Here is a 20,565-nt window from a genome sequence, read left to right on the forward strand (position 1 = left end):
CAAGGGTCCTCAACCTTGTACTGATTAATATCTGAGATTTCCTGGACATTTGCATGAGGAACCCTTTGTCCCTCTGCAGCGAGCCTGCAGGCTGGCTTAGTAAGCCTGAAGACTGACTGTCAGGGAGGAACTTTTTGGAAACCTCTTAATATAATCTGTCTTTCCTGTAAGTGCAGGACCATTATGAATAGCAGAATTAGATTTTAAAATTGTCAAAGAGCTGGAGTCCATAATTGAACTGAAATTCTCCCATATTCCTGCAACACCACATTCAGGCCTACTGACTACGAAAAATCATCACATTCACTGGTGGGTATTTCAAATCCAGGCAGAGCACACACCAGTTTATTTTGAAATGCAACACAGATCAGTATTTTATGAATACAACTTATTACTACATTAACATTATCAGGTAAAAACAGCTTTCAAATGCATGCATAGAAAGTTAAGCATAGTCTCTGAACTCCTTATTTCTAAATATACAAAAAATACATTTAAATTATATAATTTTAGTGAATCAAAGACTTATAAAATTACAATTTTGGTTTTCACAACATAGAAAAAATACAAAAATGACTATATATACGGTTGTATACAATTTTTTTACCCAAATTTCAAAGGAGCAGTATGTATTGAATTTAATGTTTTATAATGTTTTATCTGAAACTCAGAAATGCAAGTAATTTGCAGATTGGACCACATCAATGCCAACCTTTTATTATAAGCGAATAACCAAAAAAATAAGTGAAAAATGAGAGCACGATCTCTTCAGCTCTCCAGCATCTAAACCTTTCCTGTCAGAAGTCTGCTCTGGAGAAACTTTTTCATCTGCAAGGACAGTGCTTTATTCCATGACTAACTCTCCATGGTGCCTCTGATAATGGTTGGTACGTGTTAAATGAATGAGCCCAACCTCAGCAAACAGAACGCAGCAAGATGCAGATTAGCAGCCTATGCTGACAAAAGCACTACTGCTGATCTCAAAGAATTCTCTCTGTCAGAAGGCGGCCCCCACGGGGGGATCTGAAACACACAATCAAGTGGGTAGATGGGAAGATGACGCCTTTGATTATGCCCTGAAATGAAACCGCTAAGTCTGACAAAATACCCACAAAAACATGACATTCCTTGTGCACACTTTATAAGAAGATGTGACATTTGGTGGTGTGGTTGTTCTCAATTTATAAAAGAACAAATGACTTCAAAGGAGAAATGAATTCATGTTAGGGATAAAGAAACCAGTTACTGAGAGAGGTTACTGAAGGACACAGTGACATGCCTTACTTATCTGCCGTAAGTATTCTAAATGTTGATGTGCAAAAATACACACTGGGGTTGAGACCCTTTTTGAAAAGGGAGCTGTGTGCTGTGTTCTCATTGCCAAAGTTCAATTCAATGCAACAACACCGTTTGCAACAGAATGTTTTTCATAAATAGTGATAAATTATAATAAAGAGGCCCAAATAAAACCCCCAGTTCAGCAACCCTGGAAAAGCTGCATTTTTTATCTTGACTTCTAGAATTTTTCCAAAAACAACTGAAAATACGTAACCGAATAAAGTAACATGACAAATATAATTCAAGTTGATTCTATTTTGTAGTAGAAATACCATTATGGAAGAATAAAACAAGAGAAAAGGCATGAAAAAAATCTTTCCCACATGTTTTACCTATCAAATACAAGAATAGATTCTAATTTCAACATGCCCAAGTTGAGTACTGACTTTTAAGAAGCAGAATCTTAATGTTCAATTCAAAAATAATTTATTACACACCTGCCTGCATTTAATTTTCAAACTTCTATAAAAATAAGCATTTAAAAATTTAGTTTTCCAGTATGACAGTTTTCTGATGTTCACAATTATATTTTAAATGACAACTACTCAGTAAGCTAAACTTTTAAAGTCTTCAAAATCAACATCAATCCAAAAAATTTAAAAAAAAAGAAGGGGGACGAAAAGGAAAAAAGGCTCCACGAAGAAGATATTGTGCTATTTAACACTTAATGCACATCAAAGCTTGGGCTTGCACGTTTCCATCCAACTTTTTTTTTTTTTTTTTAGTTTATCCACAGTTGTGGTACCAATCCTTTCTTGAGTTTTATATGCATGGTTGAGCAATTAAATTGTGTGAGGATAAGGCATGGATTAGACAATGTGGGTAGGAACAAACTATTTCTTGGCTGCACCAACATGCGGAGATTGATACTGCTTTTTAGCTCATGACAGCCTAAGTGGAATGTTTTACTGCCTATAGACTTACAGCTTGGTGGAAATTAACATAGGGCCTTAATTAGCAAAAGTATCCAAACAGAAGCGTCAATAAAAATTTAAAAATAAAATAATGGTGTATAAACCTATTCCTGAATGTTTTTCCTGACTACCTTTCTAAAGCAACATCTTCCATGTGCTTTCAATAACAGAGCCTCCATTCCTACGTGACTGGATCGGCTTCTTCAGGGCCATCCGTGAGAAGAGCTACCGGCAAACACGTTACTCAGAGGTGCTCTGAGAACGGTGCTGTGAAAGGGACTTGTCACTTATGAGCTACTGAGCTTCCCCTTTCTGGGAACTGTCATTTTGTTAAGATATGATTGAGGCTGAGCTCCAGATAAATATATTCTTTACAATATACACATACTTATTAGATTCAAGCACGTTTCTTAGTGGCAGGCAGTAATGACTCAATTGAAAACAAAAGGGTTCTAGTTTTCTGACTATGGGCACTACCCCGAAGCTTCATAGGCATATACATTTTATAATTCATTCATTAGATATGAGGGGATAGGTCCCAGCCGTAACTTCAGAGCATTCTAGAGAACAGAGTTTGCCGCTTCAAAAATACAAATAGTTTCCAGCATGCAGTCAAGCACTTTGAAAAGGGAATGCTAAACACTGCAGACTGAAACAGAACTCTACTGCAAGCTGGGCATTCAGCTGGCACAACTGCATTACTCACACTGTAACTCTCAAGTACTTAGTGTTACAGGTCTTTATTGATCAGACACATGAAGGACACAGGAGGACATAAAATGCCAAATCCCTTTCTAGTGCCATCATAAATATTAGGAACTTCTGGTTGAAAGAGCATGCTGAAATGAACTGGCCAGGATGTTTAACAACTTTTTTCTAAAATAAAATCTCAGGCCCATGTGACACTGGATTTTTCTTTTTGTTTTGTTTGAATTATTTTAAAAATAGTCCTTACTTATGTATTGGGAACTCAAAAAGTCTGCAGCATTTTTTTGATCATTGAAAAGTTTGTTTTGGTGGGAGGTGCAGAAAGCAGGAACTATTCAAATTTCTTGTGTTCTTCAGTATGAGAAAGGACCTTTCTTCTCTGGTGTATCATGTGGAAGTATAACTGGGGAAAAACTGAAAAGAAAAGAAAAGTTGGTTAAGAGGATGGTTTAAAATTACATGCTTTAAGCACATGAATTTTAGGTCCTCTCTGACCCTCTGACTAATTTCTCATCCGGCGACCAAGAAAGGTAACTAAGTGGGCTTGGGGAGAGGGAAAAAACCCAGAGAGACTTACTTTTCTTTTCCTGCTTTAGCAGAGGGGAAAGAGTGGTGTGGAACAGAATGACAGACACTATTGTCACTATTATGACCCATCTTGATGCCACAGAGCAGCATTTTTACAGCCATTCATACATTATCTCCACATTTATTCTGACTACACAACAACCAGGTGAGGAATTCTAGTGAGGAAGTCATTATTCCTATTGCAAAGAGGAGGAATTTGAGCCGCAGAGAGGGTAAGCAGTTTGCCTGGGATCTCACAGTACGTCACAGACAGAGTCAGGACCAGGCTCTTGGTGCCGGACCTTCAACCTAACCCCATCTGGTTCCAGGGCTGGTGGTTCTTTGGGAAGAACAACCTCTCTTGGGAAGTAGTTTTGGGCAAAGACTGAGGAGGAGGAGAAATAATACAACATTTGATTTGAACACAACTAAGCCAGGTTTGGATGTAAAAAAAGGCCTTATGAAAAGCAAGCCAGTGTCTTAGGCACTGGGAATTCTTCTGTTCTTGGTCATTTCATAGAATACTTTAGAAAGCACTAGTTCTCAAATGAATGGGGTAGTACTGCCTCCCCTGGAACTATCTGGAACTATTTTGATAGTTTGGCTATTTGAAAATAAAGGAGAAAGGGGAAGGTTACTGGCATTTGGCATATGAGACCGGGGATGCTAAAACATACCACAGTGCACGACAGTACCCACAACTAAGAAGTATCCCACTCAAAATGCCTATACTGTCCCTGATAGGAAATACCACTTTGAGCCACCTGGCCTTCACGAGGTTACTGTGTGTCAACAGCTCCAGGTGAGATGTTCTATGTGGTACAAAGCCTTCCTCTCCTTATCTCACCAACAGCTCCAATCTCTATTTCATTATTATCATTTTTAGACCGGGTCTTACTTTGTCACCCAGGCTGGTGTGCAGCGGAGGGGTGTGATCTTGGCTCACTGTGGCCTGGACCTCCTGGGCTTAGTCAATCCTCCCTGCTCAGCCTCCTGAGTAGCTGGGACTGCAGGTGCACACCATTTCACACCCGACTTATTTTGTATTTTTCGTAGAGATGGGGTGTCCCTATGTTGTCCAGGCTTGTCTGGAACCCCTGGGTTCAAGGGATGGGCCCACCTCAGTCTCCTAAATTGCTGGGACTATAAGCATGCATTACCAAGCCCAATCCAATCTCTCTTTTTTAGAAAGTAACAAATATTTTTTGGAAGATAATTTCAACTACTCTCAATTCTTTCCTGACAGTTTCTTCCTTTTTAAATGGGTTCCAAGCTGGCCAAATTTCAAACAATCCTCCCAAAGTACTCCGGGATACCAGTGGGTATGTGACAAAGATCTGTTAACCTGCAGAGGAGGCAGCACCCCGAACAGGGCTGCCGTCCACTCCACTGCTACTGCCAGGCGGGACATTATTGACAAAAAAGACCCCACTGAAGCATCGAATTCAACAGGCAGATAACTATTTTGGCACGAAAGCCAGAAAATATGACAAGCTCTATAATCTAAAAACTGGAAGTAAAGATTATAATTAAACCATAGGAATGTTAATTGTAATTATTTAAAAATGTGGGGCCAGTCCCATTTCTATAAATTTACTTTAATGAAGGGAAACTGAGCTGGGCATGCTCAAGACCTTCCCACTGGTTGCATTTGTGTTCACATTACCCCACAGCAGGCGGCGGCAGCCTCACAGTCGGTTCAGAGGGCCTGGGGGAGGAGAATGACCTAGAAGTCATGCACTAGGCGCTTAGTGACAGTTAAAGGAAGAAGATAGCCATGTAGACCTTCATTTCCATGGGCAGGGCCTGCCGCCTCCAAAAGGGTCAGATGATGACACTTTCATTCCTTTACATCTCCCGGAGATTCCTCAGTACCCAGAGAAAGGAATGTGGGTGGGAGGCCAAGGACCTAGGGTGCCTGGCCTATTCTCCACAGTTCAGGCTTGGCTTCTGGCTGATCAGAACTGTGATACTGTCTCCATCTGAATCACCTACATGTTCAGACTAAACCCAACCATGAGACTGAAACCATTCTAGATGCATGGCGGCTACTTTTAACAGCATGAGCTACACTGAGAAATAACACTGAAAAAACCCCTCAACCCAACAACAGACTATTGAGAATTCCACCTTCTGCTCTCCCAGTTCAGAAAACACAGAATGGGGACACTGCTGAGCACACGTGTGTGTCCCTGTGTGTTGGGGGTGAGGGGAGTGTGGGTGCTGCTGGGCCCTCCTTTCTTTAAGAAGATGGCCAGCTTTATTGGGGTTCTCTTCCCCTCTGGGGAGAGAACTGTGGGGGACGAGAGCATCAGATATGCTCTCTGCCTGGGCCAAGTCCCCTTGGTTTCTCTAAAAATTAGAGGTGTGGTTACAGTTACTGACAACCTGGGAAGTGCCAGCTTCTCCAGGTCTTCACCTTTCATCAGTGTATCTTGACCAATTTTTTGCTCCCTCCTCCATAGCCAATTTTCACCAATTCAGGGGTGGAATGTACACAGGCCTTAGGCATCTACTGAGTCCTGCAGGGACTGTGTTGTACTGATCCTGTAAATATTGCAACTACAGCAGAACAGGAGAGGAGCACCTGGCCAGGGCACCAGGGTACCCCAATAAGAGGAAACTCCTGGGGCAAGCCTCATGAGCCACAATTTAGGCTACGTGTGCAACAACGCAACAACGGAGGGGGATCATGAAGGGGAGGTGTTACTTTATATCACACATGTGTATCATCATCTTGCGAATAAAGATGAAAAGAACACTACCTTGTAGAAAGAAAACCAAATTTGGTAAAGGACACTGCATGTCAACAGCAGCCTCTCCTAATTCTGCATTTTCTCTGATAAACACAAAGCTTTGGAAAGTTGGAAATGTGCAGCTGGCCAGAATGAACTGTACACTCGGGCCTCAACAGTAACAACCTGACCCCCTGAGGACATCCAGAGCTGCTGGCTCAGGCCAGAGCACAGTAAGGCCAGCAGACACAAGGGTGACTTGCATCAGGAGAGGTGGCATGTGTACTATCCTGCACCTGGGTGGGGAGTCAGAAGTTTGCTGGAAATCTTTTAGTCACTGAGATCCACCCTTTTCCCTGGTCTATAAGAGGCAAGCTGCCTTAGAAAAAGAAATTATGTTAGACTTTAACTGAGCTAAGTTCTCTTACCGAAAGGAGGCTACAAGAGAGAATTACTTGAGGTAAAGGAAGCAGACTTCTGTGGGGAGGAGAGTCTTGCCCTTCTCTCTAAAACAAGCGTCCCCAACCCCCACCTGCTGGAACCAGGCTGCACAACAGGAGGTGAGTGGTGGGTAAACGAGCATTACGGCCAGAGCTCTGCCTCCTGTCAGACCAGCAGTGGTATTACATTCTTCAACAGGGATCTAACTTGTGTGTTCCTTATGAGAATCTAATGCCTGATGATCTAAGGTGGAACAGTTGCATCCTGAAACCAACCCCACCACCACCCAAGGAAAATCTGTCTTCCATGAAACCGATCCCTGGTGCCAAAGGTTGGGGACTGCTGCTCTAAAAGACGGCGGGCTCTGGGGTCAGTGTTTTCTCTTTCCTCTCTCTCTTCCAAGACCAAGATGAACAGCTCATAGAACTGGGTTTCCTTCAGGAAAGCTATCATCACCAGAGGGTGCATGTGGTGCCTAGGCATTGTCACTACACCAAGAGCTCAGCAGGAAGAGGCACAGCTCGGCACTGGTTGGCCACTACAGCACAAAGAGACAGACAGATGGAGGCAGCCCTGGGAGCAGTTCCTGGAAGGAAGCCGTGCTTCCTAGAGATATTGGAAGTCCTACAGGAACTCTCAGGTCAGGATCGCTGGATTTTTGTCAATGTGGAAGCAGCTTGTTATGGATATGGTTTCATAATACCCTCCCTGCCCCTTTCCTAGTCATCCAGTATGGTATGTGTCTCCTATTCACTCGACTATGGTGAATTCAAATAAAGCCTGTGGTGCCAACTGGGATAATAAGTGTTAGTTACTCTGGGTGTGGTAAAACGGCAACTGTGAACTGCTGCCCTAGAGACTCGAAAATGAAACTCTAAAAAAACAAAATTAGAAAGGTGAAACACTATTAGTTAATTTTTACTACTTAAATGTTTAGATGATTTCACATTTATCTTCTGTTTGAAAACCAACTACTTTTTACATTTGAAGAGAGATGGCCTCTGGCCACTATGGTTCCAGCACTAGAGAGTAGGACTTGATCGTTTTAAAGAGTGGAAAATGAATCATGAAGCAGAGCTGTATCCAAGAATTTCTCCAAGATAAATACTCACATGAAATCTGGATGTAGTTTTTTTCTCACAATGCATGAAATGCAATTTTCCAAAGAGGGACACAAACATGTCACTTTGCTAGGATGCTTCATTCAGATAATGCCATAGAATGAAGAAAAATCCAACTCTGTCTGAATTTAACTTGGGGTTTAGGGAAGAACATAGCATCTTTTCTAGATTAAAATAATATTCAAAGTTACAGAAATAGCTAAATGAGAGTAAACACTAATATTATATGTCCTTGGTTATAACAAGATCTTTTGGCATGTAGAAATCAATCATAGGATTTATAATTGAACATCAGGATTCCACAAAAGGACAAACTCCTCATCCTCAGAAAGTAGGGCTCACTTCACAGAGACAACAAACATGTCTTTTTCTCTGCCACTGAATACACAGATAGGCACATTTGATTATCCATATACTTAAGTCTTCAGCGGTACTATTAAAATAATTGGAAACCATCTTGAACAGAACACTGTGTCCCAATCAGTGCTCAACAAGAAAATGAAAAATTTGGAAAAAATAAATCTATAATTGTTTTGTTATGTTTCTAGTTAACTACCAATCCCTTCAAAATGAAGTTATATGTCTATTTCGATATAGGAACAAATGCAAAAGTCTTTTCATCATGTTTTTCAAATACCGAAACAAGCAGTTCTCAAGAGACAGAAAACTACAATCAATAGTCAGGCCTTTAATGGCTTTGTTGTTTTCCATTCAGTACTTTCTCCAATATATACTTCACGTAGTCTGGCATTCACAGTTTCAAACCCACACGCTGAGAAGGGCTGCATTTTGGCAACTGTATTGAGAAGGGTTAGTCTTTATTCAATTACTACTGGAAAAAATTCCCTTTGATAGCATTCAATAAAAACGAAGCATTCCTAATAAATGAGATTTACATTTATTGGATATGGTGCAAAAACAATCAAAGATATTAACTCTAGTTATTATAGAGCCAAATTTTAAAACATAATTAAATATATGCATAACTGTTCACTTACTTGGAATGTAGGAGATCATTATTAGAATCAGGAATGCATAGTAGTCAAAAGAGAAATTGTATTTGTTGGGTAAGCTGATGGAATACAGGCCAGCCTGTCTGACAAAGGGCAGAGCTGCGTATATTGTGAGCAGTTCTCCTGACACTCCCATTGGGTACAGCACAATGAAAAGTGTGTACCTAAAACAAAACACAATATTCATTACTGAGGCTCAAAGCTAGCTTTAGGCGGAAGCTGCACTTCCCACCCTTCTAATCAGTATTAGTCTTTTAGAAAATGTTTGCTTATATATTTTCCTGTTTACCTCCTATTCAAATTCAGGTTTTACAAGCCAGTTTTTGAAATGAGCCTACAGCAGGCATATGTTTCCAAATGTTCTACCACAGAATAAATGTGTTCAGGCAGCCTCAAAATTTGGTCTGACTAAATAAACAACTCTTCAAAATAACGCTCTAAAATAACTAACGTGATGCCAAATGCTGGTAAACGAGGGGAACTGAGTCATGGTTTATACTGAAGGGTCCTGCCCTGTGGGCCTTGGGATGGGGTTGGAGCAGAGGTGTTGGGACATGTGGTCTAGGAATTCCCACAACACACAAAAAGACTAAACAACAACAAAAAATAACCAGCACAGACATCTGTATACTATTTTTCAAATGTCTGTACGTGATATTGTGAAAAATCAAATATATGCAATTAAAAAAACTTAAAATTCATAATAGCTTTTGGTTACTATGTAATTTTCCAATCAAAACACCTCACAGTTAACAATTATCATCACACGGGAGGGGTTCTGCATAATCTTTTTCTCTTTAAACAGGAGTTCTCCATATTCCACAAAGAATTCAGAGAGCAGTCACTGACCCATGGAACTGTAAGCCGCTGTAAGTATTGCTAAAGGAATCATCAGCTCAGACTTTAAAAAGCCTTTGGCTATTTGTGACTCACAATGTGCAATGGACTACAAACGTCTGGGCACAGGAATTGCATTGAAAATCTCTGAAGAGGAAGGGAAGACATATTCCCCACTGCCAATTTTAGCCACACTAAGTAGGATGGTGGAAAAAGTCTTTCAGAGGCCATGGAGAACAGTAGATGAAGAAATCTGTCTCCAACAGTAAAATCAGGCCTTGGTCAACAGAATTCCCTAACAACCAGGGTAAACAGCTTTTACAGTGGCTGTCCAGGTTGGTTAGTTACTGCTGTGTTTCCCATTCTTCCCCTTTCCTAATAAAAATGTTCATTGCAAATGAGAAAAATAATAAAAATAATAAAGGAGTTCCTATACTCGAAATGTTGGGAACAATCAGATTATGTCCCTAATTTAATCACTGAACTCATAAACAGTCTAGGAACCACTGCTTTCCTTCCACCAAATAAGGCATTTCAGCTCTGGAGACAACTTGGATCCTTTTGCTTTGTCACTCTCCCTCAAAGTGTTTCCCAGCTCAGAAAACTGCCTACAACTGTCTCATGGACTCATTAAGGTAAGCAGATGAACTACTAGCCTTATACCCAATTCATCATTACTGGTAAAAATAATCAAAGCAAAACAAAAGTGATAAGCTAAAACTGCCATGTAATGTTTATTATCTAAAAATTAATTTAAGAGTCACAGCTTCTTGGCAAAATTGAAACTAGGAGAATAGGACTTGGTCCAAAAAAACCCATCACAATGGCAGAAGCTCATCAGTAAAATGTGATGATATGGACAAAAAAGGGATGTTACAGCAAATCTCTATTGATTGTTACTTGGTGATGAGATTTTTTAAAAAAGGAAAATACTGCATAATTGAAGAGAACTGATCCCAATTAAAATAATTTAAGCAAAATATAAAAATCTTAAAACAGTATTTCTCTTAGTCAAAGTACAGACTCTTATTCTGATGAAATCTACAGACAAGATTTCTACCCAACCTATCTCAATTTTATTTTTAGAAACTTGGAGGCAATATTTAGGCAATAAAAGGCAAATGCATTGACAGATCATTTCAAAAGTAAGCGTTCATTCCTTATGCTTTTTTACCTGGCCCATTTGATGAGGTAAGGCAGATGGTTTAATAGACTGAATGTATAAAAGGAGTAACGGATGATTTCTGTGATCGTCCAGGCAATAACAAACAGGAGGACACTGTCTTCAGTCTGTACCTGAAGGAAGAGGAAAACAAAAGAAAAAGCCAACACACAGACGTTAATGAAGACGAACTCACAGTGTGCAGTGCCCCACAGAGCTGGGGAGTGAGTCGGCACTGCCGCTAGTCTCTATCTTCAGGGCTACTGTACAGCAGATAGAGCATGTGTGTAGAGGAGCTGGGGCCTAGGGTGACAGCTGTGTACAGCCCAGAGATGAGGGCCAAGTGCAAAGGCCCTCAGTCACCAGGAGCAAGAGCAGCAGGGTGGGGAGAACAAACACGAGAGGTGGGGGTTTTGCAGGTTTGCCAGCCTCATGTGGAGAACGTGGACTGATGTCGGTGGGAGCCAAGAGCAGTTAGGTAAGGAGGGTGGGAGGGCAAAGTGGAGAGCCTTGGATCCATTACCAAGAATTTTACTTGGTTTGCATGACAGCTGAGAACCCAAGGCAATTTCAGAGAAGGGGAATGTAATTATTAAAGCACAACTGGGCCGGGTGCAGTAGCTCCTGTCTGTAATCCCAGCACTTTGGGAGGCTGAGGTGGGTAGATCACCTGAAGTCAGGAGTTTGAGACCAGCCTGGCCAACATGGCGAAACCCTGTTTCTACTAAAAATACAAAAAAATTAGCTGGGCATGATGGTGCATGCCTGTAATCCCAGTTATTCAGGAGGCTGAGGCAGAATTGCTTGAACTTGGGAGGCAGAGGTTGCAGGGAGCCGAGATAGTGCCACTGCACTCCAGCCTGGGCGAGAGAGGGAGACTGTTTCAAAAAAAAATAAACAAAAACAAAAAGCACAAAAGAAGATGAGGCTAGCTCACAAAGCAAGAGGAATTCCACCGAGGGGAGGGCTGGGGACCACCTGCAAGGTAAGAGCCCATTTATTTTCTCCCATGAGAGACTTCTTCCCCCAAAGGAGGCCGGCTTTAACTCCTCCATGATTAGGGAAGCTTCCATGCTGTTCCCAGGAGGCAGTTAGAGCCAAAGAGCTTTGAAATCCCCAGCCTCCTCTGAAGTTGTTTTTATGCTGAAAAAAACAATAAATGTTTAAAAGAGCCCCTAGGTGATTTTTTAGGAGGCATTTTCTTCCACTGAAAATGTACTGCTGTGGTTTTAACTTTCAGCACCTTCCCCATCCCTTCCCAGCTGGGTTTGTAATGACCTTTTGTGCTTGAAAATCAGCAAGAAGCACCCTTGCACCTCAATTCCCATTAATTTCCATGCATCTAAAAAACATTCCAAGAGTCGGATGTAAATAAGAAATCCCACCCCATAAACCAAACAAATCTTGATGACAAGATGGACTTTCTGTCCCACTCTTAATACCTAATACAGCAAGGGAGTGGCATTCTAGCCTTAACTTTTGCCTCTTTCCATTTGCAATGTTAATAGTTTTTAGCACTTATATTCTTCCTCAGAAAGTGTACATGGAGCGATCCACCTACACAACGAAATAAGTAGTCATTTACATATCTATTAACTAAATTGCTCTGACAAAGAATTTCATAAAGGCACAGTTACTATTCTCTAAAAATAATAAGAATTTTATACTGTCAAAAGTAAGAGTACTTTCTGTTTTCCTGGTGCTCTCATATTAGCCAAAGTAAAGCAAAAGCTAAACACCTCTAAAGCTTTCATGGTGAGATTTTTTTAATCTGTCCCCAAATCCTTACTTGAATCCATCTACACCAAAATATAATATTAATATAAAAGCACACTTTGCTTTTTGATGTGTTTTATAATCCTCCTTATCTTAAGGAGTTATGTTTGTGCAGCTATGAGTAGAAGCCTTGCCTAAAGAGCTCTAGGTTATAATAGGAAATTCCTTTAATATTTTGAACTGTAAACATCTTGAAATCAGGGAATGTATTCTATTCATCTTCTGTTTTCCAAAAGCACTTTGTGCTTTTCACAAGTAACAGTTCAATAAATAATTGCAGAGCAAATGAATTCGGTCCTAATCGGGTTACTCTGAGACTTAGTTCCCTTCTTTTTGGTGCCTGATAGTTTCCGTGTAGTCTCAGTGGCCTTCAAATAGGTAACAAAGAAACAAACAAACTCCTAAAACCCCCCAAAACCTCCTGCTTTGACCCAGCCTAGAGGTTGGTTATTATTCACCTCCCATCCACCCCCAAGTTAGACCTTAGCCAAAGGAACTATGAAAAACTCAGACTCAGGCCAAATATGAAAGCAGTCTGTTCCCAGAGTCCAGCTGTAAAGACAATGGCGTAAGTCTTTTAAAAAAGACTAAGGATGCAGGAAATGATCATTTTGTGCAAAATGATATTTTCCAATCAATAGGAAATGCAACATTGTTATCAAGAAGGGATATGGATAAAGAGATTGACCTTATCTAATTTATCGATAATTATACAACCAATAACACAAAACAGGGGCAAATGCAATGCATGAGTTAAACCCAGTAAGATCAATGAGACTCGAACAGGTATTCGTACACTCATGTTTATAGCAGCATTATTCACAATAATCAAAAGGCAAAGAAACCGAGGTGTGTACTGATACATGGATAAGCAAGATGTGGTCTATACATACAGTGAAGTATTATCATATGCATACAGTGGAGTATTATCATATACACACAGTGGAGTATTATTCAGCCTTAAAAAGAAGAAAATTCTTACACATGCTACAACATGGATGAACCTTGAGGACATCATGCTAAGTAAAATAGGCCAGTCACAAAAAGATAAATGCTGTGTGATTCTACTCATACATGGTACCTAGGGTGAGGCAGAGACAAAAAGTAGAGACAGAAGGCGGCCAGCAGCTGGGAAGATGGGAAATAGATAATTACTGTTTAATTGGTGTGGAGTTCCAGTTTGGGAGGATTAAAAAAGTTCTGGAGATGGACAGTGATGATGGTTGCACAACAATAAGAAAGTGTTTATGCAACTGAACTATACAAAAGTGGCAAAATGGTAAATGTTATATGTATTTTACCACAATAAAAAATAAATAAAAGCCCACCAAAACAACCACAGTAACATAAATTTAATAAGTCTAAATGTAATTACATGACTTAGCAACAACAAAATGACTCCACATCAGAATGGAGAAGACCTACCTTATGAAATCAAGAGATCTGGAGTTTTTGGTGAACCATAAGCCTCAAAAGAGCCAACAGGGTGTGAGCTGGCTGTTCAAGCAAACAAAACTCCAGGATTCAGCCACATTAACAGTCTTATCCCAATTACTGCACTGTAAATAGATGAGACCCCACTTAGGGAACAGTCTGCTAGAAGAACTCCTCATTAGCTGGGCGAGGTGGCTCACGCATGTAATCCCAGCTACTCAGGAGGCTGAGGCAGGAGAATCACTTGAACCCATAAGGTGGAGGCTGCAGTGAACCGGAATCACATCACTGTACTCCAGCTGGGTGACAGAGTGAGACTCTGTCTCAAACAACAACAACAAAAACAGACAAACAAAAACCTCCTCAACTAGCAGAGCTGACTTTGGAAAAGGAAAGAGAGGGTAAGTATTTTAAAATATGTAAAAGGATACCATGAACAAGATGGATAAAACTAGCAGGGAGTAAAATGCTGGGTTCAACATAAGAAAAATTGTATAACAAATCAGGTGACTAATCAAATAGGCCACCTCATAAAGTTGTGTGCTTGCAGGCCCTGGACATATCCAAACCAAGACTGCCCAGGAAGGTCCTACCAAGGACAGGAGGCTGAGCTGGCCTGGGGTGGTCAGGGCTGCCACTGTTCTTTGGAAAGGTGTGTGCCCATGACTCTCTGTGAGCAAGGCATGAAACACTGGCTAATACTGACTTCCTTGCATGAGCTGAAATTTTTCTAGCTGGCGAAAAAAATGGTTAGAGGCTTTGATAATGCTTCTTAAAATAAATTTTCCTTCATCCAAAAGGCCAGAGAGGAGAGAATAACTGACAAGCTCTCCTGTCATCGTTACTGACTCCGAGCATGTGAAATGCGAATCGTTCTCTGGCTATTACTCCCTGCTTGAGGGCAAGGACTTCAAGGGCCAAGGTCTCATCATGTGGCTTCCTCAGTCCTGAAACAGGTCTGGACACAGGGATATGTAGAATCAATGCCCCTTAAATTGGATGATAACTTATATTTTTCTTTTCCTTTTTTTTTTTTGTTTTGAGACTGGGTCTTGCTCTGTTACCCAGGCTGTAAGGCAGTAGCACAATAGCAGCTCACTGCAGCTTCAACATCCCAAGACAGCCTCCTTGGGACTGATCCACCTGCCTCAGCCTCAAGAGTAGCTGGACTACAAGTGCATGCCACCATATCCAGCTAATTTTTTTTTCTTATTTTATGTAGAAATGGGGTTTCACTGTGTTGCCCAGTCTGGTCTCAAACTCCTAGACTCAACTGATCCTCCCTCCTCAGTCTCCCAAAGTGCTGGGATTACAGGTGTGAGCTACTATACCCGGCCACTTTTCTATGTTGAAAGCAACAACTGGGAACATTTTTATAATAAGTGGGGAGGCTCCTTTCTATTAAGTGCCAGTCACTCAGAGAAAAATAATCAATAGTCTCACAGAAGTAAGAAAAGCTAGTTAAGCTTAGGAGGGATTTTTTGAGGGGCAAAGGATTTGGATTATAAGAAGTTCTACTCGGCTGCTTTTTGAATTTAGAACTAGAAACATATAAACATATGATTTTATTAATTATCAAGAATAGGAGGTTTATGGGTGAGTGGCCCAGGCCTATAATCCCAGTGCTTTGGGAGGATGAGGCAGGAGGATCATCTGAGGCCAGGTGCTGAGATCAGCCTAAGCAGCATAGTGAGACTCCATTTCTACAATAAAATTAAAAAGTAGCCAGTGTGGTGGTGCACACCTGTAGAACTACCTACTTGGGAAGTGAAGTGGAAGGATCACTTGAGCCCAGGAATTTGAAGTTAAAGTGAGCTATGATGGTGTCACTGCACTCCAGCCTGGGTGATGAGCAAGACCCTGNAAAAAAAAAAAAAAAAAAAAAAAAAAAAAGAAGAAAAGAGGAGGCTTAATATGTTTCCTCAAATATTTGAACGCAAATGTTCATAGCAGTATTAGTCATAATTGAAAAGTGAAAACAACCCAAATATCAGTCAACTAGTGAATGGATAAACAACATGTGATATATATCCTGTTCAGTGGAATACTATTCAGCAACATAAAGGAAAGAAATATTGACACATGCTACAACATAGAAAAACCTCTAAAACATTATGTTGAGTGAAAGAAGCCAAATGCAAATCATCATCCATTATATGATCCCATTTATATGAAATATCCAGAAAACGCAAATCTAGAGACAGAAAGTAGATTAGTGGTTGCCAGGGGCTGGGAGTGGGAACTAATTATAAAAGGGCATGAGGTCTCCAAGATGTACTTATTTCACATCGCATGCCTGCATCAAAATATCTCACGCACCCCATAAACAGACACCTACCATGTATCCACAAAATTTTTAAAAATATTTTTTTTTTTAAAAGGGCACGAGGGATCATACTGGGGTGACAGAAATGTTCTAAAATTAGATTACGGTGATAGTTGCACAACTTGGTCCATTTACTAAAAACCATTTAATTATACGTTTAACATGGTTGAATTTTGTAAATCATACTTTTGTAAAGTTATTTAATAAAAAAGTATCTGGGAGGCTGAGGTGAGAAGATGGCTTGAGGCCAGGAGTTCGAGACCAGCTTGTGCAACATAGTGAGACCCCCCCCCCTCTTAAAAAAAGAAAAAAGGAGTTTGCTTTAAATACATATTATTGCCTTTTAAGGGAAAAGGGACATTTAGGGCAAAGTGGGAGAAAGGAGATGATGAAGATTTATTAAGGATTACTAAGTAAAAGAGGGAGACAAAAGCCAGGTTTAGGATAGGTTGCCAAAAATGCCATAAAGCCATGCTTCAAAGTTGCGTATTTGCAACAATGGGCACAAATAGGGGAGTGGGTGCCATGCAGCACTTCCTGTGAGGGAGTCTTCCTTTGCCAGGCACAGTGAGCTGCGTATTGGATACTCCATGCTGCAGACGGGTTTCCACCCCCTGCTCTAAAGCGAGGGAGGAGGCGGCTGGGTGTAGGCGGCTTGTGTAATTTAGCCAAGGGAGTTTACATAGAAATTCAAGCTGGAGAAACAAATGGGTGCAAGAGAAAAACCTTTACACACAAATAGCATCATATGTTTGACTTTAAAAGGCACAGGGAGTATCAGTACATGAAAAGCTGTCATTTTTATTACAGTCAAAGAAAAACAGATGGTGCCACATAGAAAAACCACTATTGTAGAAACCCTATTCTTCTTAGCATTTTGGAACCACTGCTTATCATGCTGGTTATTTCAAAGAAATTCGCTGACCAAGCTTTATGGCAAGCATTCTTTCCTCTTCTTAAAACTCCTTTCATTTGTGAAGAGATTTGGTAAAATCTAAGGGTTTGCTTTTGGAAAAGTCATATGTTTGTCTTAGTCTGTTCAGGCTACCATAACGGAATACCACAGACTAGGGGGCTTAAACAAGAGAAAGGTATTTTCTCACAGTTCTGGAGGCTGGAAGTCTGAGATAGGATGGGAGCATGGTTGGTTCCTGGTGAGGGCTCTTTTCCTGACTTGCAGGTGGCCACCTTCTAGATGTGTCCTGACATAGCATTGTTTTTTATAAGGGTGCTAATCCCATCATGAGGGCTCCACCTCCTCATGACCTCATCTAAACTTATCTTCCAAAGGTCCCATTGCCAAATACCACTGCATTGGGGGTTAGGGCTTCAAGGTATGAATTTTTTTGTGGGAAGAGACACAATTCAGTCCATAGCAATGCTCTAGATTAGGTGTTGGCAAACTTTTTCTGTACAAGGCTAGTTAGTAAATAATGTAGGGTTTGCACCACAGGTGGCTGCTGTAATATATTCATCATTGTTTTTTAAACCCTTTACAAAATGCAAAAACTATTAGCTAGGCATGGTGGTGGATGCCTATAGCCCCAGGTACTCAGAATCACCTGAGCCCAGAAAGTTAAGGCTGCAGTGAGCTGTGATCACACCACTGCACTCCAGTCTGAGCAAGAGAGCAATACTGTTTATAGAAAACAAATCAAAACAAACCAACCAACAAAAAAAGTAAAAAATATTATAAATTGCAGGTTAGATTTAGCCCATAGGCCAACCTCTGTTACAGATTCATTTAACCCCTCCAACCTTCCCTTTCCTGTGACTTCCCTAGCTTACAAATGTTATTCTTTAACATTTCTTTGACAGGTTGTGTGGGGAGGCAGGGAGAAGGGAGTTAATGTCTATCACCAATGGACACTACAGGGGAAAAAAGCAACCTTGTAAGAACATGTATAGGTAGGTTTTTCATATTATCATTTTAAGATCTCAGTAATTGCTTTGTGTGTGTGGATAATATAAAATTTATCATTTAACAATTTTTTTTTTTTTTTTTTTTGAGGCAGAGTCTCACTCTGTTGCCCAGGCTGGAGTGCAGAGGCACAATTTTGGCTCACTGCAACCTCCGCCTTCCAGGTTCAAGCAATTCTCCTGCCTCAGCCTCCTGAGCAGCTGGGATTACAGGTGTGCATCACCATGCTCAGCTAATTTTTTTGTAGTTTTAGTAGAGACAGGGTTTCGCCACGTTGGTCAGGCTGGTCTCCAACTCCTGACCTCAATTGTTCTAGCCGCCTTGGCCTCCCAAAGTGCTGGGATTACAGGCATGAGCTACCACTACGCCCGGCCCATTTAACAATTTTAAGTGTATAATTTGTTAGAATTAAGTACATTCATCATATTGTGCAACCATTACCACTATCTATTTCCAGAAGGATTTTATCATCCTAAACAGAAGCTCTGTACCCATAAAACAATCACTCCACATCCTCCCCTTACCACCCCCAGGTAACTACTATTCTATTTTCTATCTCTAAGAATTTATTTATTCTAGGTACGTCATATAAGTGGAATCATACAGATGTGTCTTTACTTTTTTGAGATGGAGTCTCGCTCTGTCACCCAGGCAGGAGTGCAGTGGTCTAATCTTGACTCACTGAAACTTCTACCTCCTGGGTTCAACTGATTCTCCTGCCACAGCCTCCTGAGTAGCTGGGATTACAGGCGCCAACCACCATGCCCAGCTAATTTTTATATTTTTAGTGGAGACAGGGTTTTGTCACGTTGGCGAGGCTGGTCTCGAACTCCTGACCTCAGGAGATCTGCCCGCCTTGGCCTGCTTCCCTAAGTGCTGGGATTACAAGCATGAGCCACCGTGCCTGGCCTAGTATGTGTATTTCTATGTTTGATTTATCTCTGTGGTAGTATGTATTAGAATTTCTTTCCTTTTTGTGTCTGAAAAATACATCATTGTACGTATATACTACATTCTGTTTATCATCTGTTGATGAACATTGGGGCTGTTAACAATTTTTGGTGATTATGAATATGCTGCTATGAACATTGGTGTGCAAGTATGTTTAAGTACTTGCTTTCAATTCTTCTGGGTATGTTCTTAGTAGTGCAGTTGTTGGATCGTATGGTAATTTTATGTTTAACTTTTTGAGAAACTGACGAACTGCTGTCCACAGTGGCTGTATCACTTTACATTACATCACTACCAAAAATGCACAAGAGTTCCAATTTCTCCACTGCTTATTTGCTGTGTTTTGTTTTTCTGTTTTTGTTTTGCTTTGTTTTTTTAAATACTAGCCATCCTAATGAGTATAAAGTGGTATCTCATGGTAGTTTTGACGTGTAGTTCCCTAATGACTAGCGATGTGGAGCATATCTTCATGTGCTTATTGGCTGTTTTACATCTTCTTTAGAAAAATATCTATTCAAATCCTTTGCCCATTAGAACTTTTTTAGTATCTCTTTTTAATATTTATGGTGACAGCAGTAAAAATAATTATACCTAATTGTTACTGAGCTCTTACTATATGCCAAGTACTTTTTAACATGTATTACCTCACTGAATCTTCATTTTACAGACAAGTAAAGTGAGGTTTACAGAATTTAATCCCAAGGTATGTCCCCTAAACCTGAACAGCTCTGACTTGTCTTCTTGGGCTTAGGGTCTCACATGCACGTACACACACACACACACACACACACACACACACACACACGCGCGCGCTGTTATGGGGATAACAATTCTCTTTCAAAATCAAGACTTTAAAAAGGAACCCTCTACAAGAAGAGCCTAAAGAACTGATAAGGTAAATGTGATGCTTACTTAGTGTCAAGAAAGCCATTAGTTCTCCAATAAATGTGGCCTACCTCTGAAAAGAGAATACAGAATAGGATTTGGACTTAAGGGACTACTGAGTGGAAGAGTCCACTGAGAAAGACTGAGTAAAGCATAAAAGGCCTCATGCCTGTAATCCCAGCACTTCGGGAGACTGAGGTGGGTGGATCACCTGAGGTCAGGAGTTTGAGACCAGCCTGGCCAACATGGTGAAACCCTGTCTCTACTAAAAATACAAAAATTAGCTGGGCATGGTGGTGCATGCCTGTAATCCCAGCTACTTGGGAGGTTGAGGCAGGAGAATTGCTTGAACCCAGGAGGTAGAGGTTGCAGTGATCTGAGATTGTGCCACTGCACTCCAGCCTGGTGACAGAGATAGACTCCGTCTCAAAAAAAA

At 40.6% G+C, this 20,565-nt stretch overlaps 1 protein-coding gene across 1 annotated transcript in view; it reads right to left on the reverse strand.

Moving 5' to 3' along the window:
• Positions 1 to 312: 312 nt before the first annotated feature.
• Positions 313 to 20,565, reverse strand: part of HACD2 (3-hydroxyacyl-CoA dehydratase 2) — an 85,241-nt gene continuing 64,988 nt past the window's right edge. The window contains exons 5-7 of the mRNA XM_017508212.1: positions 10,849 to 10,970; positions 8,823 to 9,001; positions 313 to 3,374 (exon numbers count right to left, since the gene is read on the reverse strand). Of these exons, the coding sequence (XP_017363701.1) occupies positions 3,292 to 3,374; positions 8,823 to 9,001; positions 10,849 to 10,970 (384 nt within the window). The 3' untranslated portion in view covers positions 313 to 3,291. The remainder of the gene's footprint in view (positions 3,375 to 8,822; positions 9,002 to 10,848; positions 10,971 to 20,565) is intronic.

The sequence above is a fragment of the Cebus imitator genome, unplaced genomic scaffold (genome assembly GCF_001604975.1).
Source record: "Cebus imitator isolate Cc_AM_T3 unplaced genomic scaffold, Cebus_imitator-1.0 Scaffold387, whole genome shotgun sequence".
Classification (NCBI taxonomy): Eukaryota; Metazoa; Chordata; class Mammalia; order Primates; family Cebidae; genus Cebus; species Cebus imitator.